This window comes from Heterodontus francisci, chromosome 10, assembly GCF_036365525.1.
Source record: "Heterodontus francisci isolate sHetFra1 chromosome 10, sHetFra1.hap1, whole genome shotgun sequence".
Taxonomy (NCBI): Eukaryota; Metazoa; Chordata; class Chondrichthyes; order Heterodontiformes; family Heterodontidae; genus Heterodontus; species Heterodontus francisci.
In genome coordinates this window covers 83,657,089-83,672,888 of record NC_090380.1, presented here as the reverse complement: position 1 = coordinate 83,672,888, position 15,800 = coordinate 83,657,089, and the positions used below count along the sequence as shown (strand labels likewise).

The 15,800-nt window shown below is 39.9% G+C and overlaps 1 protein-coding gene across 2 annotated transcripts in view; it reads left to right on the top strand.

Annotated features, from left to right (window-relative positions):
- The first annotated feature begins 2,416 nt into the window (after positions 1-2,416).
- Positions 2,417-15,800, top strand: part of alcama (activated leukocyte cell adhesion molecule a) — a 316,807-nt gene continuing 303,423 nt past the window's right edge. Inside the window, exon 1 of one of the 2 annotated variants that reach the window (XM_068040899.1) lies at positions 2,417-2,925. In XM_068040899.1, the coding sequence (XP_067897000.1) occupies positions 2,865-2,925 (61 nt within the window). In that variant the 5' untranslated portion in view covers positions 2,417-2,864. Of the gene's footprint in view, positions 2,926-4,319; positions 4,399-15,800 lie in introns of those variants that run through there. The other variant, XM_068040901.1, reaches the window with a different exon arrangement.

Sequence of the window (15,800 nt, the reverse complement as noted above, 5' to 3'; positions counted from 1 at the left end):
CCAGAAGCTCTATAACTGAGCAATGCCACTGTGGAGCCGGTAGCTGCTACCGGTACTGGACTCACCGGAGGCACTGGACTCAGGCCACAGGTCAGTTGGAGCAGGAGGGGTTTCGCAGGGTGGTGGTTGTGGAGGGAGGGGGTGTTGTAGAGGATTTGACAGTGGAGGGGATTCTCAGCGGCGCTGCCCCTTCCGATGCCTTTTAACAAAGAAATGCCCCCCAGCCGCACCCCACTTCCCCACCCCGGAACCTGCATGGGTTTGCTTGGTGTGCACCCCGTGTGGTGACAGGCCAACCCGCTGCTGGACTAATACCGGCAGCAGCGGGATGAGGCCCTTAATTGGGCATTAATTGCCCACTCAAGGGCCTCAAAGTCCATGGGCTTTTCCAACTCTGACTTAATTTGGGTTGAGTTTGAGGCACCCCCACACACTGCACCCCCCCACCACCCCCACACACTGCCCCCCCCACACACTGCCACCACCACCATCCAACCTGATTATTTGCTCTCCCTGCCTCCAAAGGTGCCATGGGGTACAGCATAAAACTCCCACAAGGATACTGGGCTGAAAGGCCATTTATGAACAGCTCGTTAACAGGCCTCATGAACAGCTCTGGGTATAAATAAATGGTAATAGGACAGATACAGATAATGCAACTTTTAGGAGTTAGTTTGACAGCCAGACATGCATGTTACTGGAGAGAATGGAATTGGTCAGGGAGAACAGCTTGAGATGTTAAGGATGAGGTAAGAGCCTGATTGATCAAGGATAGAAGGTACATGCGAAGGCTCAAAAAGCTAATGGCAGGTAAATTACATTAAAGGCGAGCTTTTCAACACAAGCTTTAGACATCTTATAGGGTATTTCACAATAAAGTAAATCTTTATAGGGCGCAAAGGCCTTGTCAATAATCCATCCAGATCCACCCCTGAGAAAAGATGTAAAGTAAGAGACTTTGGGAGACCTCAGTGCAGTTAGGTAGTGAAGAGAAATTCCTCAGGGTAAATCCATGCTAACACTCTTGGGTAGTTTGAGAAGTCATGAAGACTTGAGGGACCAAGAAGAAAAGAGAAAGAAGGAAGAGTTGTTTGTGTGTGTCAGCGTCCTGCCTGACCTGAATCGGTGCTTACCACTAGTTACGGGTCAGATGTCTTTTCTGTATATTTAATTTCATGTATTGTATCTGAACTGTTGCTTCTGAATAAACTGCTTTAAAACCTTCTTTAGGTAATCTGTAACTCCCAGACCAAAGCTTACAGCTCTCTGCACCCATGTTTGATCATTGTCCCCACATAAAAAGTTTGATCAGATTTTGCAGTTTCTGTCATTAAAATTCACAAATTCAGATTTATGGTTGATTTCTGTACGTCACTTGCATAGAAATAAACCAAATCCTTTTTTATGATGTATCTTTTCTGGATATGCTGCTTGAGTCTGAGCAGCTTATTTTAAGTTTTCCGAAGGTCATAGGTTTTCACCATGATAGATTAGTCAAATTTGGGTTTTTATCCCATTTCCTTGATATTTTATTCCTCTCCTAATTTTACAGACAATATTTAAAATCTTTTAAAACAAACTTGTAAATAATGCAGCCCTTGTGCTTGGACACCATTGTAATTACTCTATATTTTCTAAAGGAAAAACAAAACAACTTGTTATTTATATAGTGCCTTTAATATAGAAATAAACATCACAAACTGCTTTACACAAGTGCAATCAAATAAAAGTTGACACTGAGCCAAGGAATGTGATATTAGGACAAGTGACTAAATGCTTGGTTGGAGATGTGGGTTTTAAGGAGTGTCTTAAAGGAGGAGGAGGCAGAGAAGTTTAGGGAGGGCATTCCAGAGCTTAGCTCCTTGATGGCTTTATCATTGGAATACTCCCTATAATGAGATAAAGAGAACCGGGGTGGGGATGCAAAAGGAGCCATAGTTGGAGGAATGCAGAGTTCTTGGAGGGTTGTAGGGCGGAAGCAGATTACAGAGATAAGGAGGGGTTTAAACAACAACATGGGTGTTTTAAATAAAAACAAGAAATGCTGGAACCACTCAGCAGGTCTGGCAGCATCTGTGAAAAGAGAAGCAGAGTTAACGTTTATGAAGGGTCACTGACCTGAAACGTTAACTCTGCTTCTCTTTTCACAGATGCTGCCAGACCTGCTGAGTGGTTCCAGCATTTCTTGTTTTTATTTCAGATTTCCAGCATCCGCAGTATTTTGCTTTTACTTGGGTGTTTTAAATGTGAGGTATTAGGGGAACCGAGAGCTGATGTAGGAACAAATAAAAAATGAAGCAACTTTCTTGCTAAAATCAGGGAATATGCAAACAGCCTTTTAAGGACTCAGTGAAACTAAAAAAGAGGAAGCAGGGTGGGGCAACTAATCCTATCTCAGTATGAGCAGAAATGCAGGGAATAGTCAGCCAGCCAGCATTTTCTGATTGTATTTCAAATTTCCAGCATCCTCAGTATTTCCCCTTTGAACCTAATGTAAATGTTTGGCAGAGAGCTTGCTGCCACTTTAGAGAGAAAGAGAGAGCCTGGGAACTCCAAGTGCCAGAAGACATTGCGCTGCTGGTGAGTGCGCATGTGCTGCTTTTGCGGCGGGGCTGAGACATTCATTCACCTGCTCCAGGAGCCGGGCTGGCCGAGCGTCAAGCAGCTCAGCTCAGCTCAATCACACTGACAGCTCCCACATCCCAGCCGGCCCTGTCTCGCTGACAGTTAACGGGACACACACGCAAGGAAAGTGGGCAAGAAACTTCCAGAGACGAGAAAGAAAAAAGTTTTATTTTATTATTAATCCAGTTTATCGACTTGTTAAGTAATCCGCAGCGAGTGAAAAGAAATAAGACGGGAAGATGGGAGCGTCTGGCATTGGAATCTTGCACCCGCTTTTGATCCTCCTTCTAGGGATGCAAGGTGAGAGAGATCTGCAGTCATGAAGTGCTGAGATTTGGGGAATACCCTGTCGCTTTGTTTTTTTAATTTTGGTTTGTTTTGAATTGACTGCTGTGTTGATATAAAAGCACCAAGGTAAGGTGCAATTCGAAAACAAGTTAAATAAGTTCATTCCCCATTCTTAAACCATCCTTTTAAGAATGAGCCTGTTTATTGTGTTTGTGTCAATGGCCAATACAATTGTTTCTCTTCTCTCAGTTGCATGTGTGGCTGTAATGCTGCGATGTTACTTTGCTGGTTACGTTCTGTCCTTAAACACGAATCGGTGCTTCAACACCCACCAGGTTTGTTTGCAGCTCGGTTGCAGGAAAAGGCGGGGAGATTGGTTGGGGGGAGGGGGGACTCGTTCATCTGGTCTTGCAGGTATGACACCTGCAAAACATGCAAATTGAATATCCTTTTAATAAGTTTGGATTAGACAAAAAAGTTATGAACCATTGGGAAGTAATTGAGGATTACGTCTCGTTTTAATGAGTAAGTCAGTAAAGGGATGGTTTTCCGATAGATAAAGTGTGTTCTTTGTTCAGAGAATGACCAAAGTCATATCGTCGCCTTAACTTTGCATTGATATCCCCAATGTTTATTTCATATTCCTGAACCCAGTGATGCTTTCGCAACTGGCACATAGATTGTTTATTTCACTTTTAAAAAAAACCTTATGCAAATGCACAGCAATTAATGTTGGATCAGTGTTGAACTCCTGATATATTGCCTGGAGCCCAACTTTCACTTGGCGTGACATGAATCACTTGCCAAGGAGAAGTTGAATTTTTACCTCCAGAATGCTTGCCAGTGACTCCGCGCTACTGCGCCCTGTAATTCAGACAGGTCAAAAATATTCTCAGATTCCAGCAAAATCCCTTCCTCTACCCAGTCTGGAAGCACAAATCAGATTATACCATAAATCCAAGCAGAATAGAGAGGCTTTTCCGAGTAATGGATAAAATAAATTCTAGCACGGGAAAATATGCGTTTTGAAATGGGGGCAGCAGTCGAGAATTGTTCTTTATTTGAACTTTTGTCATGATGAATTTTTCTGCTTTTTAACTTCGGCAAATTCAGTCTGAAACGCATTTCATTTTTTGCAACTCATCAATGCAACTACCAGGAAAGCGGGCGTTGGTTACAGTTGAATTATTAATGGAATTGCTGTCACTAGCATAAATTGCAGACAGGATGTCGAGAGTAGGGAAACTTTTTGGATAACAACCTTGATTTAAAAGTTCAAGAGAAAAAGGAAACATTGTTCCCTTTCTGCATTTTCCCGTTATCGCTATCTGGGCGGGAATTAATGTGTGGTTTAAATCTGCGATGGGGTTTCCTTAATCCCTTTGAATTCATCTGACTTGGAGGGTCAGCATGAACGTGTCCGCAGGAGGTTGGCTGAACATAATATTCATGGTTGCTTTTAAGTTCGAGTGCAGTTCTGGTTAAGTATGTGTTTTATATTCTTCAATTTGTAGTATATTTAGATCAGGTGTTTTCAGAGAGAATTTAATTCATGCTGTAGTAGGAGGACTGATTTAATATTTTCAAAACAATTGTATTTGTGAACAAACGTTGTAAACTGTTACAAAGAAATAAAAATATAACATGCTGAAAACAGAAAATAATGGGAATACATGGCAAGTTATTCAGTACATGTATAGATAGATAATGTTTCAGTAGAATTGAGTTTTGACCAAGAGTCTGTGCCCGAAATATTAATTTGGATTTGTTTCTGATATTGATGCATCTGTGCTGTGGTTGCACCATTTTCTGTTTTTGTATAATTTTGTTCAGTACAAATCACATTTTTTTAAAACTGCATTAAGTCACAAGAGCGTTTGCTAACATCCAGTAGATAATACAATGTTTCAATATTTAACAATCTGTGGATGTACTACACCCCTTTTTAGCCCCCAAAAATGAAATGCATTGTTCTTTTTTTTTTGGATCTGGATTGGTTGAGGTCACTGTGGCGATCTGTGAACATACTGTTCCAACAGGTCCCTATTTCCCAATCACAGCATTGTGCTAAAAGTCTTAATTATCTCCGTATTGTATCCGTCATTTTGCCAGTATCCAGCATATTGAGGTCAGCAGGACCAGATGAATTAAAGATACATTGGACAAAAATGTAATTGCTAAAATTAATAGAATCCCTACTTCAATATTTTATTTTGTCTTGGTTATCCAATACCAAAAACATCTGGGGCAACCTGCTCTATACTTTATCCAATAGTATTCTTCAACCAATTATTGGGATTATGCATAGGTGTTTCCCAAAGCTTTTGCATTGTTGCTACTCTCTCTCTCTCTCTCTCTCTCTCCATTGCGCACTTGCTCCCTATCTCTGTTGCTCACATCTTTCTTGCTTTTGCTCTCCTTTCTTACATTCATTCTCTTCAATTTAATCTCTCTTTTTGAAAATGTTTTAGCCCAGACTTCTATCAATCAGTGGCCTACAGTCCCAATTACTTTAAGGCATTCAACATTCTATTGAAACCATATTTTGTACAAAAAGATGACTCTCCTAAGGGTATGAGTGACTTAAAAAAAAACATTCAAACAAAATGAGAGAGCTAAAATCTTAGCAAAAGGAACTTGTAGCAAGAACTCTATTGGTCATTGCTGTTATTTTATGTTTGAAATATTCTCCAACTGAACTCCAGTAGACAAATTGACAGCCTTATCATTTGGAATGGTTAGAATGAAGGGAGTGGGTGTGAACTACTGTAAACTTAAAAACAAAGTTACCCTTATCTTATGACGAACAGGCTGGTACCACCCTGTTTATGTGCATGCCAGGAGGATGAGAAGTTAGCTAGAAGAATTATTTTTCCCAATGGATTTTCATGTTGAAAACCTTTTGAGACATAGAAGTGTTATACATCACGCATGTTAGAAATCATTCTGTCACTGCTGCTGCCACAAGACATACTAAGATTGTTTAGACCTTCTAGAACTTACACTATTTAAAAACAGAATACAGAAGTCTTTTTTAAAGCAGTAGCATGTTCTGTAACCTGGCAACCACAAAGGGTATCTTAGCACCATGTTCAGGTTCTTGGTCTGGGGAATTGTTAGTGTGATGTAAATAGACTATGTATTTTCTGTCAAAATACAAAATAGTATTGTAAATTATAATTACAAGAATCTACAGAACCCAATCCCATTATTTCTCTTCATTTGCAGTGTTATTTAAATAGTCACATTTTGTTTATTTCAGTGAAAATCTACTGCTGTAGTCTACAGATGGTGAGTTGGGGTGCTAACCAAGATAAAGCATGTTAGCATTGGTGAATGGAACATTAGCCTTTTTGGGGACTACTGTTGGCATCAAACATTCGCAGGTCGGGTGTAGCATAGTCAACTGCAGAGTAAAGCTTACTGTATTGTGCCACAACAATGTGTTTTTCCTCAGTCTCTGGAGAGCACTCCCGACAACATTAAAGTGGTGTTTCTATTTGTGTTCCATTGCCCACCCCAACCATTCTTGTTGCCTCTCTGGGTGATATTGACTAACTAGTGCTCTAGTCTCAAAAAAGGAACAGTTTTATGCTGCATGCCCAAAGTACTAGAAACTAGTTTGACATTTTCTGAACTCTTTTAACTTGGGTTTTTTGCAGCCAGCAGACTGAGGAAATCTTCATTCCACCAGTCAGGGTTAGATTCAAATCCAGAGGTTAAAGACAATTTTCTAAATCCTTCTATTACCTAACCCAGGAGAGGTGGGTGGGGGTGGGGGGAATATTCACAATTTTTCAAATGCAAAATTCCAATTTGCCCCATGTCTTTTTCTTCACCTGATGTTACTAGTTTGGATTTTACAGGCTTAGACATGGCTGCTCTCATATCTAGTATTGCTGGTTAAAACCTGTTGGCTAATAACAGCACTGAGTGGTGCACCATTCCAAATCCATAAAGTTCTAACAAATAATATCAGCTGACATGAAAAGGTATTGATTGAGAGTAGCTGGCACTGCAACAGACCAGGGAGGAGATGCCAGGATATTTGGTTGTCGTAGGCATGCAGGGGTGAGAGCAGCAGTCAACACAGGTTAGCGAGTGGGGTGAGCGCAGTAAGCATTGTCGAAACCCAGCTACGAGAATCTGGATAGCATGTCCAGCTGGGGAAGGTATTTTTTGAACCTCATGAATCTGTATTGTACCCTCTGTAAAGCCTCATATCCTTCCTAAAGTGTGGAGCGCAAAGCTGCACAGAGCACTCTAAGGTCTTAAGGTTTTGTAAAGGCTCATAATTACCTTGACTTTTATATTCTATGCCTCTTTGAATGAAACTCAGAATTCCATTTTTTTTTTAGTTGTATTTTAAACTTGAAGTGCTGATTTTAATGTTGTAGAATCTCAAAACACGAGGAGAATGTCATTCGGCCAATCGTGCCTGTGCCGGATCTTTGAAAGATCTGTACAATTTAGTCGTACACCCTATATTTACCCCATAACCCTGTAAATTAGTTTAAGTACACCTCCAATTGACTTTCAGATAGTGTGTTCTAGATTTTAACCCTCTGTGTAAAGAAATTTCTTATTGCCCCTCCAACTCTTTTGCCAATTATTTTAAATCTATGACCTCAGGTTGCTGACCCACTTGTCAGAGGAAACAGTTTCTCCCTTCTTGCTCTATCAAAACCCTGGATTAGTTTGAATATCTCTATTAGGTCTCTCCTCAATGTTCTCTGCTTCAAGGAGAACAATCTCAGCTTTTCCAATCGCACCACATAATTGAAGTCCCTCATCCGTGTGGTATCATCCTGGTCAGCCACCTCTGTATGCTTTCCAAGGCCTTGGCATCCTTCCTAAAATGTGGTGCTGGGAATTGTGCACCGTATTCCATCTGAGGCCTAACCAGAGATTTATAAAGGTTTAGCATGGCTTCCTTGTTTTTGTATTCAATGTCATGATTTACAAAGCCATGTATCTCATATGCTTTCTTAACTGTCTTCTCAACTTGCCCTGCAAACCTTCAAAGTTTTGTGAATATCCCTGCCTGCTTCCCATGTCCCTCTGTTCTTGCACCCCCTTCAAACAGTACCATTTAGATTATACTGTCTCTCCATGTTGCTGCTCCCAAAGTGCATTAATTCACACTTATCCACATTAAATTGCATGTGCCACATGTCTTCCCATTTCACCAGTCTATGTCCTCCTGAAGTCTGCTACTATCATGCTTAAAATTCACTATGTGCCAAGTTTTATATCTCCCAAAATTGTATTCCCTATACCTGGATCTTTCCTATATAACCAAGAAAGCAGCAGGCCTAATATAGTGCCTTTGGCCAATTTATACCGCATACTTTTCTCTAGTCACAAAAATATCCATTCACCCACCACTACCCTCCTATCCTTTGGCCAATTTTGTATCCAAATTACCTTTAACACGATGTGCTACTTTTTCCACATCAGCCTTTGAAAGCCCATATATACAACATCTACAGCACTATCTTCATCAATTCTCTTTGTTACTACAACAAAGAATTTAATCAGGTTAGACAAATATAATGTGCCTTTAACAAATCTGTGTTGGTGGTTCCTTATTACTCCCTGCTTCTCCAAGTGAGGATTTGTTTTGTCCATGACAATTGTTTCTAGTAGTTTTCCCACTACTGATGTTAGGCTTATTGGTCTGTAGTTACCACATTTACCCTTTCCTTTTTTTGAACTGTGGTGTAACATTTCCCATTAAACCTGTAGTCTCAAATCCCTCTTCCGTGACACCGAGGCTATTTATAATTCAGATCATGATTGCTGTTTTCTTTTTTCTTTTGCCAAAATACACCACCTAACATGTCATTAAACTCCATCTGACACTTTTTAGCCTATTCCCCCATCATATCACTATTTCATTGTAGTTTTTAAATTAAATACACCTCATATTCTGGTATCATCTGAAAATTTCAATACTCCCCTCTCTAGCCTTTTATCTAAAACATTGATGGAGTGACCAGAATTGGCCCCAGAACTGAACCCTGTGGGAGATCACGACCCATTTCAATCACTTTTGGGAAGAAAAACTTCCCTTCTTTGTTTTCTTTCCTTTAACCTATTTTTAATCTAGTTTGCTATTTTCCCTCCCTACCAGCAACACCCCCCCCCCCACCCCCATTTCCATACACTCTAATCTACTTGTAATCTCCCATGCGTCACTTTGTCAAAGGTTTTTCTAAAGTGTATATATGTTAAATCAACTTCATTTCTCCGAACTACCATATCTGTTACCACCTCAAGGGGCTTCTATGAGGTTTGTCAAGCATGATCATTTCTATTTTCGGTTTATCTAGATGTGTGGTAATTTCATCCTTATTAAAGACTCTTAAAACTTTTCCAACCGCAGATACTTAGGTAACTGGTGTGTAATTACCCAGATTATCTGTCTCTCTTAAAATAAAATGGTTACTACATTGGCCACTCTCCAGTGTTCTGGCACTCATCACACTCAACAGAGCCTTGAAATATAATTTCTGTGGACTAATGCAATTTCTTCCCTCATTTCCAGTGTGATCCTAGGAAGTATCCCATTGAGCTCTGAAACCTTGATTTTCTTTAGCTGAGCCACAGTACCTGTGACTTTCCTTCCATCCTTCATAATATCACTCATCTTGCTCATAACCACTTCAGGATTCACCTCCTCTCTGATATCTTTCTCTTTAGTAAACACCGATGTGAAGAACTTAGTAAATAACTCCGCAATTTTTAAATCATCTATGTATTGACAACCCTTTCCTTTTAAGGGCGTCTCATGTTGCTTTCAATAGTTCTCTTTTTTTCTGATATACTTGTAAAGCACCCTGGTGTTCCTTTTGATGCTTTTCACAATTTTTCCTCATGCTCCCTCATGGCTTTCTTTATCCTGCTCTTGACCTCTTGTCTTCTATTCTCCTATTCCTCTTCAGTTTTTTTTTTCATTATTCTTTCAGACATCATAGGCCTTCTGCTTCAATTTTAATTGGGTTCTAACTGTATCTTTCCATTGCGTCTTAAAACTATTAGTAGTTTTCTTTTTTAATGGCGGGTGCTTATTATCTACCATTGCAATCTCTCTTTTCAAAAACATCCCACTGTTGCTCTGCGTGTGTGCCGATTTCTTCATCCACCTCACCTCAACTAACTCGATCCTCATCTTTCTAAAATCTGACCATATCCAATCTGATGATCTAGTTTTTGTATGGACTTTTAAGGCTCAACTAGAATGGGAAAAACATGTCATGTGTTTACTATTCTCGAGGAGCTCAACCACATTTAGCTTGGTTACCTTATCTATTTAATTAAACATTTCATTACAACATTCCTGCCCTTGTGTGTCTTCTAAAATACTGATGGAGGAAGCAATTTCGTGTACATTTTAGGAATTACATTTTTTTTTCTCCATTTACTCCCTCTCTGTCTCGATTGATAGGTGATATTTAAAATCCCCCAGAACAATAGCTTTGATATTCCGACTCATCTCTCTAATCTAACTGCAGCCTTCTGCTTCCATTTCCTTCCCACAAAGTGAAGTCTGTAGTACACTGCTACTAATGCAATGAGCCCTATTTTAATCCTTGAGCTCAAATTATATTGACTCTGTTTATAACCCCTCCCTTTCCACCTCATCATTCTCTACAGCATGCATTCCCTGTTGTCAGTACTGCCACTCTACCTCCTTTCTTATCTTTTCTATCGCTCTGAACTATGTCATATTGATGTTTATTTTCCATTCATGTCTAGTTTGCAGCCAGACTTACATTAATACCAACTGATTAAGTTGAGATCATCCGGTAAAATAATTGCTACCAGTTCCCCCCACCTCCGTTCCAGTTTATTTCCCTTGCTCTGCACTTTCCAAACATATGTTTAACTTATTTTGCTTTTATTTTTAACACTGCCCATTTTCTTTCTTTTGTCTAAAGTTGCCCCTTATCTTCAATCTTTTCCCCATTTTACAGCTAGTCCATTTGATTTTATTCCTATATTCCTCTTGCTAAATTATTTTGTGCAGCAATATCATCTGATTTTCCCTTTGCTGTTAGCTGATCCGGATGGTTCTATTTTTGCAGTGCCCCTCCCCTCCTTCCTTGTTTAAGTGCCTCATCACCTCCCCATTTGATTGTTTTGCCAGTACATTAGCAACCTTCCTGTTCAGGTGTAACCCATCCTTACGGAATAACTCTCATCTGTTCCAGAACTGGCACTATACCTTTAGTTCATACATTGATCTTAATCTTTCTATCCTTCCCTGTTCTAGCATATGGCTGGGGAAATAATCTTGAGATTACCTCCTGTGAAGACCTGGCACTGTTAGTTGTCTAATCTCCTAAATTCATTTAATTTTGTAGGACTTCAGGGTTTCCTTTACCTCCATCCTTGGCTCTCACATGAACCACAGTCGCTGTTTGTTTGTTTTTCTCCCTCTCCACCCCCCACAACTCTTGCAGAACCTTTTCCAGTCTATGCATTAAGTCTTTATCCTAGCAACAAATCTTGTGACTGTTGGTCTGGATTGGCAAAGATTGTGTTACATTGAGTGTACAGCACAGAAACAGATTATTTGGCTCAATTGGTCTATGCCAGTGATTATGCTCCACACAAGCCTCCTCCCACCCTACAGCATCGAATCCTATCAACATATCTTTCTATTTCTTTCTCCCCCGTGTTTATCAAGCTTCCTGTTAAATGCATCTATGTTATTTGCCCTAACTATTCCTTGTGGTAGCAATTTCCACACTCTGGGTAAAGAAGTTTCTCCTGAATTCCCTATTGGATTTATTAGTGACTGTCTTGTATCTATGACCTCTAGTTTTGGACTCCCTCACAATTGGTAACACCTTTTCTACTTCTACTTCAAAACCTTTCATTATCTTAAAAGACTTCTATCAGGTCACTCTTCAGCCTACTCTTTTCTGGAGAAAAGAGCCTCAGTCTGTTCAATATTTCCTGTTAGATCCTCTCCGTTCTAGTGTCATGCTTGTGAACCTTTTCTGCACTTTCCCAATGCCTCTATATCCTTTTTATAGTATGGAGACCAGAACACAAGTGTGATCTAATCAAGGCTTGATACAAATTTAGCAGAACTTCTCCTCTTTTCAATTCTCTACCTCTAGAAATGAAGCCCAGTGCTTGTTTTTTTTTTTAATGGCCTTTTAGTAACCTGCGTTTGTACTTTTTATTGACTTGTGCTATTGTATGCCTTGATTCTTTTGTTCCTATACCTCATTCAGGCTCTTATTCTCCAAGCAGAATGTAGTCTTGATCTTCCTACCAAAATCAATCACCTTACACTTGGCTATATCAAAATTAATTTGTCAATTATGTGCCCATTCTGCAAGTTTACTGATGCCTTCCTGTATTTTGTCACATTCTTCCTTTGTATCAACTATATCTCCCAATTTGGTGGCTGAAGCAAATTTTGAAATTGTGCTTCTGATTCCAGAGTCCAAATCATTAATGTAGATTTGTGAGCAACAGTGGTCCCAGCACTGATGCTGTTGGAATACCACTTTCCACCTTTTGCCAGTCTGATGTAGCTACCCTTGGTTTTGTAGCCAGCTTACTAGCCGTTCTGCTACTTGCTCTGACTGCTCATGCTCTGACCTTAGTCATGTGTCTGCTATGCAGTATCTTATTAAAAACGTTTTGAAAGTCATTGAACAGTCTGTAACCCTAAAAGAGAGGAAAGGTCATTGATGAAGCAGATGTGTAGATATTACAGCACAGAAACAGGTCAAGTGGTCAAATTGTTGTTTATGCTCCATGTGAGCTTCTTTCCATTCTATTTCATCTAGCCGCATCAGCATATCCTTCAATTCCTTTCTCTCTCATGTACTTACCTAACTTCCCATTAAATGCATCTATTGTAGTTGGACCTGGGATGTTGCTTTGAGGAACTTCTGAAGCAATGCCCTGCGGTTGATAGGCCTCCAATAACCAGAACCACTTTTCTTTGCATTATCTATGCATCCAGGCACTGGAGAGCTTACACCTTGATCTAATTATACCCTTCAGGTTAGCCATCTAACTATTGAATTCCCAATCACTATTGCATTTCTAGCTGTTTTGCTAACCTCCAACGCCACCACTCTTCCCACCCCCTCCCTGAGCCATGTTTTATTTATGAATATCTCTGATATTTATTTAGCCCTGCCCAGATTCCTCATTCTTCTCCACATGAAGCTAGAGCTTCAGTTCCTTTTGAGAGCCTAAGTGGCTCTGAATGCTCCTGTTCCAATGTTTCCTTTCTCCCTTTCCTTTTCACTTTCCCGTGGATAGTCACCTATTGTTTCTCTAACAATGTCTTGTCTAATTGGTGTGATTACCCTCTCAAACTCTACTCCATAAACTGCTCTCCCTCTCTGATATGTTGGATTGTTTTTTTATCACTTTACCAAGTTCTACAATTGAGTTTGAGTGATGTGAGTTAATGGCATTTGTCAGAGTTAACATCAGGCGCTCAAAACTCCTTGATCTTGCAAGAATGATACATTAGTCCCTTCCCATACTATCAATTTTATATTTAATTAGTTCTTCTACTTTAAAGTTTTTACTAATTGGGTATAATATCATCTAGTCTACTTGGCACCTTCTTCCCCTTCAGCTCCTAATTTCCATTCACCAGATTTCTGTTTTAGAAGCCTTTATTCTCACCCTGTTCCCACTGCACTCTGTCATGTGCTTTTGGAATTTGTCACCTCATGAAAGACATCAATGAGCTGTCAAATGCTTTACAAATATAGATGTATCTTAATTAATGGATTTTTGGCATTTTTTTAAACAGTCCTTCTGTAGTTCTCTTTGCTGGGTTTAATCCTATCCCTCCTGTTGGAGTTGTTGGAGCTAGCATGATGTGGAGACTGTGTGAATGTGCACACTGTCAGCAGGCTATTTTCTCAAATCGGTTAAAACAGCTGAATTTGATCTAGTCACTGCCCAACATTGACATGCACATGCACGCATTCTTGGCCTTTCACCATGGTCACTGGATAGCACTTGGGTTTAGAAACGCTTGTTGATTTTTAAAAAACCCCAATCCACCACCAGTGCACTGGCCTAGATCAGGTGACTCCATATACCATCATGAATTGAACCTAGAGTTTCCCTGTCCTGTATGTCTCCGCTACTATCTGTATATACATGCTAGTCCATTGGTAGGCCCAGTAGAAATTTTTATACATTCCCCTCACTTGGTCCAACCATCACCAGTCATGCCTTTGTCCATCTTGGCCTCTTGTTCTGGAATTCCCTGTTTAACCCTTTCTTTTCAAATCCCTCTCCTCCTTTAAGACCCTCTTAAAACCTAACTCTTTGACAAATAACCCCTCCTAATTACTTCTTTCTGTTTACATGAAAATGTTTCCCAGATAATTTCTTTTGACTCCATATCCATTCAGTTCTGATTACACATGTGTGAAGCACCTTGGGACATCTTTCTGCATTAAAGTTGCTTTATCAATGCATGTTATTATACCGAAAAGCTATATATTTGGTAAATTGCTAACAGTGCAATCACATTATTGGTGTACAGCAGATAAATCTCATTTGAAGTGTGACCTGCCTAACATCTGAAAGAGATATTACCTTCCATTAACTTTTTTTTTAGTTTATGTGAAAATGTTTCCCAGCTAATTTCCTACCCATCAGACCAGTGAAGATAAATGAAATCATTCCAGTCTGCTTCCTTGTTTGCTCTGCAGGAAGTTGATGACAATTAGGAAATGTGTCTATTTTGCAGTCCATTAAATCACTCCTGGCAAAGAACTACAAAATTAGGTATAATCTGTTATCGTGTCTAGGTGAGGTAAGGGAAGCAACAGCCAGTGGATATTTAGAAATACTGTTTCCAAAAAAGTTTGGGGAAGGGCATGTAGAAAGAACAGGTATGGAAAAAGTTTTACTCCAAATATTTACTAAGATTAGTTTTTGTTGAATTTCCTCAATGGACATTTTACAAGAAGACAAGTCTACACACTCTTGAATCTTAGCTCACATCAGTGATCACCCTTGCGGTGTTAAGAATGGCCATTTGGATAAGGCAAAGAGCAGATGCCAGCTCTTGCACAACTGTACCCTAGTGTGAATCAGTACCTTCAAGTGAGGTGAGGAGAAAGTATAATGGCAGTATGACTAATATGTTTGTGATGTTGGAGTCAACTCTGTGTGGCAGTGATAACACACACAACTAACTATACAATGGCCCGTTATTAATTAGTCAAGATTTAAAAACGAACAAAATTGATCTCCAACAAGGAGTCAGCATCTTTTAGGACAGGAGATTGGGTGAAGAGGGAAGGTAGATAATTAAAATACTGCTACTTAAAATATATGGAACTGCTCCAGTTACGTTTTTAAAGTACACAAACAAATATTTAAGAAACACTGAATTTGAACTGGAGCTGTAGATAGGTATTCTCAGAAACTCCATTTACAATCTGTCAGCACATGCCTGTGCTACTGTCTGGTCTGTCCAAACATAGTCTTTGCACTAACTGAGAAGCAGCAGCATAGCCGTTATGTAAATACTGACTGACTACTTTTACTACACAGCATGGGCCAAGATTCAGAAAATATTGAGTTCATGCTACCCTGATAACTCAGTAAAATAATCTGTTGAGTAGCTAAACCATGCATCTCTTTGGCCTCCTTACCTCGAAAGACAGTGGGTAAGCGCCTGGAGGTGGTCAGTGGTGTGTGGAGCAGCGCCTGGAGTGGCTATAAAGGCCAATTCTAGAGTGACAGGCTCTTGCACAGGTGCAGCAGAAAAATTTGTTTGTCGGGGCTGTTACATAGTTGGCTCTCCCCTTGCGCTTTTGTCTTTTTTCCTGCCAACTGCTAAGTCTCTTCGACTCGCCACACTTTAGCCC